Source organism: Micropterus salmoides, unplaced genomic scaffold, assembly GCF_014851395.1.
Source record: "Micropterus salmoides isolate LMB-PRFRI ecotype aquatic unplaced genomic scaffold, ASM1485139v1 Ms_hic_scaffold_21, whole genome shotgun sequence".
NCBI classification, from domain to species: domain Eukaryota; kingdom Metazoa; phylum Chordata; class Actinopteri; order Centrarchiformes; family Centrarchidae; genus Micropterus; species Micropterus salmoides.
In genome coordinates, this window is record NW_024041262.1 from 18,805,065 (window position 1) to 18,817,660 (window position 12,596).

The window sequence follows — 12,596 nt, forward strand, 5'->3', positions numbered from 1 at the left end:
CTGCGTATGACACTGCTGATATTTGCACATTTTATCTGCATACATTCTTCTTATAGATATCAATGTGACAAAAGTACTGAGGTTGTTGTTTAAAAAATGTTAACATAACCTTCTATATAATCCTATCCATGCCATATCATTACCTGCTGCAATAAGACATAATGTATTGTTTAATACAATAAAATGATGAATTCTCTAGGCCTGCATTACTTTCATTTTTTTTGTCAGTTAACAATTAGTCTACAAAATACCAGAAAATACCCCGTCACGGGTTTCCATAGCCCAAAGTGATGTCCTCAAATTACTGCAGCCCAGCAGCCCAAAACTCAAAGATAATCAATTTACAATGATACAAAACACCCCAAATCCTCATATTTGATACACTGGAGATTTTCAGCATTTTTGCCTGTTAAATGCAATTTATCCTTAATCGATCATTGATATCTATTAAAAACTGACAGGGAAGCACAACAGAGAGAAAGCAGATGCAGGACACAGACAAAAAGAGAAAGTGAATGCGGTGGAAGAGGAGGAGTCATACAGGAGGCAGGTGTATTCACTTTTTACTGATCTGAACGACTAAACAAAAGCGGGAAATGTTATAGATTTGCATCTAACAACTGGCTTCATCTCAGCGGGATGAAAACACGAGAGGCAGCAGCAGGCGGAGACAGAAGATAGAAGATAGAGGAAAGAATTTGACTCACTGTAACACATTTTCACTGATCCATTATTCATAGATATCACTTCAGAATGTGGCTGGAGATGTTACAGTGGCATTAAAATGTATCATCATTACTCAGTCATGGCACGGAGTATCAGGGGCCGAACACATGTGTGTGCGTGAGGTGTGAAAGCTGCTGCAGCAGCAGGAAGGGCATCCCGAGCTCTATATGTGAGTAATGAAGTCAGGTCAATTGTGTTGTCTGTGTTTTATTTCAGAGTGTGCTGGAACAGGATTGGTTGAGTTTACTTGCCGTTCCAGCATGTATCCAGCACATTTGTATTCTGTATTTGTGTTTGTCATTTAGTGCATGTGTATGTGTGTGTGTGTGTGTGTGTGTGTGTGTGTGTGTGTCTTTAAACATGTGTCTTTGTGTCCTTGCATGTGTTCATGTCTGACTGTTGTAGCATCAGTGTGTGTTTGAACATGCCTCTGGGTATTTGTACCTCTGACATGGAGGACATGGAGGAGATACAGGAAGGGTTGCGTTAGACATTTTTCCTTTTATGTCTGTGACATACTCACAGATAGAGACATTGAAAAAATAGTCAACAAGCCAAATGTCTAGAGATGATGTCGTGCAGCTGAAATGAAAAGCAAGAGGTTCCACGATGCACATGTGCTGCTCAGGTAGGCGGTTTGGCCTAGGCGCAAGAGTCTAAAGTCAAGCTAGCCACTCTGTGGGCCTATACTTAGGAAAAGTGGTGCTTTGAGCTAAACACTAAAGCCAGCATGCTAACATGCTCACTATGATATTACTAACATGCAGATGTTTTGCAGGCAGATTAGCTTGTTAGCATGTGAACATTTTCTAATAAAAATATCTAATGAAATGTAATCATAAACTATTCTTATTTGAGAAACACTGAAAATGTGGCCTGGTGGTGGCGCTAGATTAAAAGTCAGGGGATCACCAAAGCCAGTATGATTCATCCTCTGGAGACCATGCGTGTTTGTACCAACTTTCATGGCAATTCATACAATATTTGTCAAAATATATCAGTCTGGACAAAAGTGGTGGACCACATGACACTGCAAACACTGCAAATCCTAAGAGGGGCAAAAAATCACAGTGTTTTTGAACTGTTTGACTGGAACATTTTCTGTTGTAAGCCTCAAATTTATGAGTCTCACTGAGTCTATTGATGTTTATCTTGCAGTTACAAATACATTGTGTCTTTATTTATGTCAGCGTTGTGGCATACATGCTTGGCCACTCAGATTGGCAAACATAACACATGTTAATAACCATATAATGTCTGTCTGTAATGTGGGTGTGATCCCCTTACATCTCCCAGACGCAGGCAGGTCCCCAGGCTGTGTATGACGTCCTCCGCCAGGTCAGAGTGGTCTGAATCCCACACCAGCCCGATGGACACGATCTCCGGTGAGTTCATCAGCACCCGGCGGATACGCAATACCTCCCCACAGTTACTCTGTGACGGAGGGAGAGAGAGGAGGTAAAGAAAAAAGGGAGTGTGTGATCAAACAGGTTTACTGATCCTGTGTTATGAGACAGTGTGACAGCGATGTACACTGCTAAAACCATCCCTTTATTTGGCAGTGATGAACACATGCGCACAGAGGGATAAACTGAACAGTAGGAGAATAAGAGGCAGAGATAAAAAGCAGGACAAAAACAAATGATGAAAGGATTGTAAGAGAGAATGACAGAGGAAGAAGCGCTGTGCTGAGTTGTAATTGTCCCTTGGGCCTTCTGTTGAGTTCAGAACCGTGTGTTCTGAATCCTTCCTTTGAGTCATGACCCACCGCAGAGCTGGTGCACACACACACAAGTGTACACACATGCACACACACGAGCATGCACGCAGTGCTGGCAGAGCGGGCTCGGAAACAGCCTGAGAACACCCTGGCAACCAGACACTTTGCCAAACACAACACTCGCACACACACATATGCACAAACACACACAGAACTCTCCCTTTGTAGGCGTCGGGCTGTCTTGCGCTGGCACCAGAGATGGCAGGAAGGTATTTTGCCAGGGTCTGCTTCTCAATTCTCAGAAAGGGACACAAACACAAGCCAGGGAGTAGCAGCCAAACAGCACAGCACTGAGACACAGGCTATCTCTTAGCTTAGGACACATCGACGGGACACACAGCCTCAGATAGTTCTCAGCGCTGTCTCAGTGCTGAGAACAGCCGGTGACAACATCATTCGTCAAGTGATCGTACAAATTTGCTCTGCTTCATAACACAACATCGATCGGTGCAGTCTCATCTCTGAATTTTATATGCAAAGATTTCTTTTTGCTGTGGCTATGCAGACCTTTCCAAGACAGAGTGGGTTATATAATAGTGCTGCTGGTCAAAGGATACTGTAGGTTTGCAGAATGCTGATTGTTGCATTCTTCAGAGCAAAATGAAACAACTTCAGGAAAATATTTGTGCTTGTGCTTCCTCACGACTCAAACACCACCGAAATAAAGAGACAATCCCGCTTTTATCAATGTAGTGACAGCTGAGATTTCAGGCTGTTCATGTAGGGTTGGTGAACAGTAAACCCACCAAACAGAGATGGAAGGTTAATGAGTACATTTACTATACTTAAAAAAATAGCATTACTAGTTACTTTGCAGATTTTATCGTCAGCTTATCAAATATGACGCATTGTTGCAGATTAAACTACACAGCAGTATTTAAAGCAGTTCAAGTCAGCTCTGCTTCAAAAGACTACAATATTAAAATACTTCAAATCCTGCTTGATTCAGCCGCTGTTCACTTCGAACCAGCAGAAAGAACACTTAAAAAGACAAAAATACAAAAATCTTTCATGTGAAAAAAATATAATTCAAATTATTGTTTGTTCATGTAGGATCTTCTCACTTATAGTAAGAAGCTGTTTGGGCTGTTAGGTTTTAATGGCCTTCAAGTAAAATGTTTAAATTGAATTTTACATTTTGATATTGCTACAGTAAAAGATCTAAAAGTGTTTTCCACCAAAGCATCAAGAAATTCAAATTACTTTAGCTTATAGCTGAATTTCAAACAACCAAAAATTGTTCATCCAGAACGTCACATTTCCTCTGTCAACTCTTTGGCACCAAGCAAACATCCTCACACTCTCCTATCTTCAATCTGACACCTACAGTATCTTCCAGCAGCCTCACTGCCGTCCAAATACCATCACTTTGTTTGAGCAAAGCCCAAGGTGGTATTAACAAAAGATCAGCGCTGCAAGTGATGGAAGATAAACAGGCAGGTTGTGTGACTCCCCACAGGACTGCGCACACAACGTCAGAGTTTGGGCTGTGAATAAGCTAATGGTGTGTATTAGTGTGGTTGCAGGTTGTGCTGCTGTGTAAAGAGAGGGGCGGCTGAGGAGGCTCTTTGTGTGAATGCTTTGGCAGAGAGGGCATGGCTGAGAGGGGCCAAGTTTGATCTATTCAGCAGCAGCTCTTTCCCATGTGGCAGCAAAACACACAAACCTGCAGAACAAAGGCATCATACACGTTCCTATGTCCACCTCTTTCACTACCTGCACCTCTCTCTTACGGTCTACTGTCATCTTTCTTTCTCTGACGGCAATCTCTCTTCAATGCAGCATATAATATATTTTTTTTAAATCTATATAATATTTTAGATTATTTAGTTTTTTAAAAACCAATTTCCACCCAAGAACAACCACATTTTTTGAAGAGCATAGTGGTTAAAAAAGTATTTCTTAACCTGCACAAAGCAAATGTTCTTTTGTTTCCTGCTGCAAGATGATCCTTCTGGTATTACTGTGAAGGAGGTTGATGACGACAACTCAGAAAACGCTACCGGTATTAGAAAGTGAAGAGAAAAATAGGAAGAAAATTACAATGACCTGCTGATTATGTAACCAAGAAAGAAGGGGGGGGGGACAAACAAGAGATGATGAAATTATTAAAGTGGCTCTGCAAATCATAACTTTAAAATTAGATTGTCACGCAGCTTTTTGTTTTATTGTATTCTTTTCCCCATCTGTCTTTTGATATTTTTTGTTTTCTTGAAAAACAAAACCCACGTCATATTGGATTACACTGAAAGATGATGAACATGGAAGGGGACAAAATTTTTAAAGCACAGTTTATGTTGTGTACATTCTTGTGTGTGTGTGTGTGTGTGTTTGTGTCTGTGTATACTCACAGGGCAGTTGCGCAGGTCTCCCATGTTGCTGGCATTGCGGAGCAGTTCTCCAAACATATCCGGTGTGGGTTTCTCTCGGCACTCCAGCATCCTCACTGCCTGGTTACTGCAGCATTGGACAAACACACACAACAAAAACAACAATACAATTACACACTCACTGAATGTGTATGCTTTCCAGAATGAGCTTTTGTGAATAAAAGACAACATCTATTGTTGAGTCCAAATGTGACTTGTGGCCACCGGAGACATTGTTTCCATTCTTTAAACATGTTAAGTTTGTCTTTTGCATTGTGCCGTGCAGTATTGCATTAGTATCTAAATACATCCAGTTTGTCTGGCCTTGCATATTGCTTAAGAAACCAAACACACACACATCTGTACTGACTCTGAGTCATTCCCACAGGCTTTTACTAAACTGCTTTAATAAAGAAAATTATACAAAGGGAAAGAAAAGGAGGAAAAGTAAGAACAAATCTAGACTATACAGTCATTAAGGCTGCGAAAAAGATTCCCTCTGAGCAAGTTTCTAAATCCTGTCTGGCAGATTATGATCTTTGACCTTCCTAAAGTGGTCGAGCTAAAAGACAATTTCCCTTCAGGGAGCAATAACAGAAACATTATTATTGTTACTGTTATTAAAGGAGAAGTTCATCTACAACTAGCATCATTTGAGGAAAAAAGCTTTATTTGTGAAACAAAACTGTATTGCTACTGCTGACATCTTCAGCAAGGCTTAAAGCAATGATACTTTTATACTGAGCTGCATTTATCCCTTAAAAGTACAATGTTCTCTGAAGGACAAACTCAAATATACATTACTTTTATCTGTAAATACCAAAAGAGCTTGCTGGAGCCCTTCTGCAGCTCGGTACCATGTATGGGATTATGCGTGCAATGAATCAGCATTGTTTTTTCTGATGAAGTATTCTTTTAAGAATAAAGATTTTTCAAAACCATCCAAATCTCTCATGCTCTACGCCCCCCACCCCCCCACCCCTTCCATTAGCCTGAAATGAACTCAACCTCTTCTCTCCTCTACTCTCTCTGACTCGATTTCAACCCCTCCCTCAGCGTCTCCTTTTAAGATACGAGGCTACGAAAGCAGAAAAAACAACAAGAGCCCAGAACACACTTGTACCAGTGTTTGAATTGTGCTTGAACCAGACGTTTGTTTTGTCTTTTTGTTGCCCTCTGATTATCTTACTCATGTTGACTTTTGCATTTTTGGCTATCTCGACTGTAAACAACAGGCTCTGCTAAGGGTAAAAATAGCTTGGCATTGCTAACAGGCGCAAACACAGAGCAGTGCCACCGCTGTTCCCCACAACTAGCACAACACAGTGTGTTTATTTGTACTTTTGCCCCCCATACATCCCTTTATTTCCTCTACCATGATCCAATTCCAAAAAGGATATGGAGTGATGTATCCTCTTGTTTCCCCTCTTATAGATTTGTGTCAACCCCTGGATCTACTGAATCAAACAGCTGATTGATTACTTCCCCTGTTGCTTATTTGATTGACTCTGAGAGTGTGCAAGTTTTATGTAACAGCTCTGAGGATGCACACATGCCACTCCAGTGTGTGGATTTACCTGTGTGAGTAAGTGGACGCTAATGTCTACCTGAACATGGGAGAGGCATTATGCACAAGCTCACCTGCTCTTGCATGTGCATGAACATACACATGTGTGTGTGCATAATGTGTGTGTGCATTTGTGTGCTCACAATTCAGTGTTCAGCAGGGACCCATGAAGAGAAGAAGAGAACACGCTGTACCTTCCTTTACTGCCACCCAGCCTCAGCTTGCTGCCAGATTTACTGCAGTGTGTGTGCTGTGTGAGTGTGTGCGTGTGTGTGTGTGTGTGTGTGTAGGTGTAGGTGTAGGTGTAGGTGTGTGTGTGTGCGCGCGCGTGCGTGCGCGCGTGTATGTGTGTGCGTGTGTGTGTGTCTGGTCTTACCACAGAGATGTAGTGGAGATATAATGAACCATCTGAATGAAGGGCAAGGGGTCTGATGTGGCTCCACAGCTGTTACACACACACTTCAAACACAAATACATCATTAGATTCATTGCAGGACATCGTGTTCTCAAAAATGTTTGTGTGGACGGTTATTTTTATTTAATTAAAGCCCCAAAAGTGAAACATGTGGCAGCCCTTTAAAGTGACAGACTAAACTATCTCTTACCTGTTCGAACAGAGTCATGGCAAACTTCTGGTGTGGTATACAGTGTTTGGCTGTGCAAATGTCCTCTCTACTCTCTGCGCTGATGTGGAAGTGGATACGCATCAAGAGATTCTCCTGAGAAACACATAAGGCAAAATGGACATCACTAAATGTGTGTATGTATAGTGTGAATGTGTGTGTGCTAAGTTGACATATGTGCTTGGTATTATTGTATACATATGTACCGTGTGTGTGTGTGTGTGTGTGTTTGATCATTCCTCTCTGACGGTGCTCTTGTTAATCTGATCGTGGGAGCAGCATCTATATTTCATAAGAAGCCGACGGATTCCCTGACTGAACATATTTACTACCAATCGATCAGACAGCGTCTCTCATGCACACACATAAAACACACACACACAGACTGTGGAGGTCTTTAAGGCAGAAAGCAAGAGGCAGAGAAAGAAACTGAAAGTGGCGGAGAGAAAGCAACAGGAAAGGCTAATTTTCCCCCTCTATAAATAATTGTTTTGATCCAAAATGAGACACATAACACTCTCACTGCTCAATGTGAATAATGTGAAGATCTTTGCTTCTGAAGAAGTAAATTCCAAATATTATATGATAAAAGAGCAGGAAGGAAATCTTTAATCTTGAGATTAAATCTAGGGTTGCAACAAATAATTATTTTCGTTGTCAATTAATCAGCTGATTTTGTTGATGATTTGTCTGGTCTGCAAAACACATGACAAGAGTGAAAACAACAAACGTCTCGTTTTGTCTGACAAAACATATTGGAAGTAGGGCTGGACGATATGGCCAAAAATGTTATCACAATAAAAACTTTCATACCTTTCGATATCAATAATTATCACAATAAGTATCAAATCGTTACTTCTTTCGAGTTTAAAGGCTGATTTTTGCTCCTGAGTGAAAGGTGAAGAAACCTGATGGTTAATTGTTGTTTAAACTTTATGGTCAACATTTGATGCCAAACAGTGGATTACTTCACAAATCTGAGGTAGAACATTCAAAACAATTATGACAAATCTTTGTCAACAAATATGCACGAGTAAAATTCAGTAAAAGCTTTTTTCAACAAAATAAACATCTTAATAAAAAAAATTAAGTCCTATTTGTGTATGATTCAAGTTTCAAACATTTATTGAATATTTATTGGACATTCGTTATATTGTTGTTGAAAAAAGTTATATCGCAATAATTATTGTTATTGTCCAGCCCTAATTGGAAGACAGTGAAAAGTAGCAAATTTTTTCCACATTTCAGAAGCTGGAACCATCAAATGTTTGGTGTTTTTGCTTGAAAATGACTTAAACGATTGATTGGTTATCAAAATAGTTGCTGATTTATTTTTATTTGATCAACTAATTAATTAATTAACTAATTGTTGCAGCTTGTTGCAACAATTCAGTTAAGTTTAACTCACTTTAAACTTGCAATAACAGATTTTTTTGGCCACTTGGGTACAGCGGAAACAAGTTGTTAACACCACACTGGAACCTTATGAGGGGCATTTGACTGCATGCGACCTTGCAGCGCAATGTAATGCATGCTGGTCTTAAAATAAAGCATGCTCACATTTGACCATTAACTCAGTGAAAGTTCGTAGTCATCTCGAACGCACCTATGAAGTTTATATGGGGAACTTGTTAGCAAACATTTGCTTATCAGTATATCCAGCAGTTATGGAGCAAAATTATCGTTCATTTGGAGTTGTGTTTCTTGCAACAAATCCAATATTCACTCTCTTCTAGCTCTGTTTTTGGTCTCTACCAACTCCTGAGGTAAATATCTGGCTCTTTAGCGGCTAAATGCTCCACTACGTTCACCAGCTAGATGCTAACTGTATCTGCATACTTTTTGGTGCTGAGAAGGTAGTGTACAGTGGGTTTTTACAGCTATTTCTATGAAAGCAGCACTATGAAAGCAGTGAGAATGAACCACAACAGTAAAGTTGCAGCCGAACAGCTAAACTATGATCTGAAGCTCTCTATACAGCTTAGTAAAGCCAAGAACTGATCATTTGTGTGATTATTCTTTGTAAATTCACCACGACAAGCTATCACATTATTTGATACATTGTAATTGTAAAAATATCTGCTACAAAATAACCACATACACCAGTTCTGTCCACACAAACTTAGTATTTTACAATGTGGTATTATTCACAGCTTTGATAAAATGTAACTTTATCTAAATCATCTTAAACAACAAACTATGCGGTGTGCTTAGATACGTCGAGATTGTCTGATGCACAAGACATCGTAATCCTGTGGTTATATTAAGCCTGCGCTCGCAGTCAGATTAAAGAAAGAAAGAGTGGGTGGACAAAATAACAAGAAATACCTCACACCTCAACTACACTACTTGCTCAACATAATACAGTGTAACAAACCAAAAAACACCAATTGTGGCCTCACAAACAGACAATCAAAAAGTGAAAAGTCAAAACAAAAGATGAACATTACAAAAAAAACTATTTCTTTGAGGCAGCTGTAGCCTATTGACTAACCCCTGTCCCCTGATGATTTCTGACTGCAGTGAAGATTGGAGTTCCTCAGACGCTTACTCAGCTAAGCCTTAAGGCAACCCCTCTCCCCTCTTTCTGTGTGTGTGTGCATGGCCATGTTGTGCCTCAGACTCACAAAGCATTCAGCAGCGTCGTCCATAATACCCAGCTGAAACCGTTGTTCGTCTTGGAAAGTCTTAGCCAGAGCACTCCGCAGTGCATCTGATGGCAGCACACGCTCACTGCTGAACTGGAACTGAGCAAAGATACTCTGCAAAAACACACACACATGCACACATATAGAAATCCATTAATTCTTTATTTCACTGCTAAAAATATACACTGTGCCATAAATGCTTTTCCTGAAAGACTCCTGCATTGTTGGAGTGGAAACTTACAGTATGTGTGTCCACGCAAACTTGTATATATTTATGTGTTTGTGTATTTATTTCAACAGAACTCTCTAAACACAGTTGTACTGTAAATCAGTCCCATGTTCTGTCAACTGACCCATAAAAAAGACCCAGTGGAACTAGATGTCAGGAACCAAAGTGCTAGACAACAAACCCAGAATGGACGAAAACAAACGCCACAGCCGAGCCTCACGGCGCAGCCGGCCTCAATATCAGACCATATCAATAATAAATGCCATTTGTAGTGCACTTTTCTCTGACAAAAACAGCTCTCAGAGTGCTTTGTAGCAGTAAAATAGAAACCAAATCAAACTGTTGCAGGGGGCTAGGAGAGAAAGCTAGGCCACTGAAGTGTGTTTTGAGGGCAGCGTTCAGAGCCTGAAGAGGAGGATCAGCCAGTTCGGTGAGGACAGAGCTGTTTACACCCATGCAGGTCCCACCGACTGCCAGAGCAACACAGCAATTTGTGTATTTATGTGTGTTTTCTGTTTTGCCCTCAAATTGCTGCTTCATTTGTGTAGCAGTGTATGTGTTATCATTATCACCCCTGTTAAGGAGGTTATGATTTTAGTCCTATTTGTTTCTCCTATTAGTAAACAGGATATCTCAAAAACTTCATAAACACACGTATATGACATTTGGTGAAACGTTCGGCCAAGGAATAACTAAGTGGTTGTTGAAGTGAATAGATTCACCTTGTGCTTATCTATGATGCATTTTACATTTCAGCTCATATCTCCAAAACCACTGGTGACCAACCTTTGTTGGCTTGTGACCACCTGAAACAATTTCCTGACATTCCTGACAATATTTGGATAACCTGAAAAAATGGTTCTGATTTGTTTATTGATATTCCACTTTGATATTTCCTGTATGCTTACCACATTCTTGGATTAGACTTAAATGCCTTGACTGTATTAGTTCCAAATTTGGTTGAAAGGTGCACATATCTACTCCCAGCAAAATGACTGATTCCAGTGGAATTGAAATTCTGCACAAGTCATCATGTATAATATTCAGGACTTTCAATATGTGTACTTTGATCTGGATCCAGATGCAGAGTAAGATATTGTAAACATTGTGTTATGAAAATGACACATTTAGAGTATTGTGTTGTCTTGGTGTTGTAGTAGCAGTAGTAACAATAGTTTTAGCAGTAGTAACAATAGTTTTAGTAGTAGTACTCTTAAAAATGACTCTGTGGCTCATGTGGATTGATCCAGATGAATCTGTACTTTAAATGCATTTTATAAGTCTAAACATGAGTAGAAAAAGTAGCATTCAGTTCAAGCAGAGGCTGTGAGAGTAACATCTGATTGAGCCTAGACTGTAGAGAGCTGCAAACGTCTAAAGAGGGAGAGATAAAAGCATGGATAACTCTCTAGAGATTGCCGACGGATAAAAACGACCTAATTTTTCGTTGGTAAGAATTCTCAGCTGGAAAAAGTAAAACTGAGCGACTATTTTTGACCAACACTAAAACATCCCACAACAGAGATAAACAAAATTCAGATTGACATGTCAAAGCAGTAGTTGGTCCTCTGCTTGGTTTCTGTCCCAGCGGTCATTCACTCATTAGATGGCTGTACTGAAAACCAGCAGGTGCTCTGTGTCCTAAAGGCTGAGAGGCACTGTATTAAGTGACAGAAAGATATTCACAGTTCATCGGCACACATGCGTCTGTTTGTATCCACACTGGTCCCATTTTAGTTGTGTAAAATCAAGCACAAAGCCTCAGCAGGAATGTAAATACATCTTTGATATGAACAGAATGACTATTTTGTATATTTTCTAATCAAATATCGATCAATACCGTAAAACACTGATTAATAGTCCGGGCTTTTATTTGCTAAAATCCCTGAAACCTTGCCTATATTTGGGTCAGGTGTCCATGTGGGACAGGCCTTTAATTCCTTTAACTCTTGCTCAGCAAAGATATGAAATAGGCTACTATGAAACTGTTTATTTCAACCAGTATGAATATTATTATATTATTATATTATTTCAAATAACATATCAATTGAAAATCCTACATTTGATCTAGCACCGACAGATGTCTTAAGCACTTTTATTTTGCAGGTAGCAAGGTAACAAAAACAAACATAACCAACAACATGGTGCAGGATGCAGAGAGAAGTGTGGCATAAGTTAGAAGACAGAGAGCAATGGACTTCACATGACAGGATTCACAACTTTGATTCATTTTTATGAAAAGCCGTTTTGATCGGTGGACCCTTACAGACTAAAGGAATATAAATAATCAAGTAATGGACACACACATTCGGACAAGTTTTTTTTTCATCTGTTGTTTACCATGCCAGCAAATCTGAATGAATTAAGACTTCAGGTCTCGTTTCCATAAAATAAACTTTGATTGAATTGTTGAGAATGTAACTGATATAACAATGTGTAGCATGTCCCTACTGACAAACGTTTAAAAATTTATATTTGTAAAAACCTTTGCAGGCCAGTAAATGGGACCAGCGGCTGTTTGGGACTTCGCTATTAATTAAAGTTTTATGGTAGATCTAATATCTGAAGTTACTGAATTCATGAAAGCAAATGTAATCATAAATAAACCTCCTACAGCATACTCAAAAAATTAAAAAACGGAGGTTCTCTCACAG

General features: G+C 39.7%; 1 protein-coding gene across 3 annotated transcripts in view; it reads right to left on the reverse strand.

Annotated features, from left to right (window-relative positions):
* Positions 1-12,596, reverse strand: part of LOC119916407 (inactive ubiquitin carboxyl-terminal hydrolase 54-like) — a 45,370-nt gene that overhangs the window by 10,414 nt on the left and 22,360 nt on the right. For all 3 annotated transcript variants that reach the window (XM_038736404.1, XM_038736405.1, XM_038736406.1), the window contains 5 exons: positions 9,693-9,827; positions 7,048-7,161; positions 6,819-6,901; positions 4,858-4,963; positions 2,014-2,160 (listed from right to left, as the gene is read on the reverse strand). In XM_038736404.1, coding sequence (XP_038592332.1) covers positions 2,014-2,160; positions 4,858-4,963; positions 6,819-6,901; positions 7,048-7,161; positions 9,693-9,827 — 585 coding nt within the window. The remainder of the gene's footprint in view (positions 1-2,013; positions 2,161-4,857; positions 4,964-6,818; positions 6,902-7,047; positions 7,162-9,692; positions 9,828-12,596) is intronic.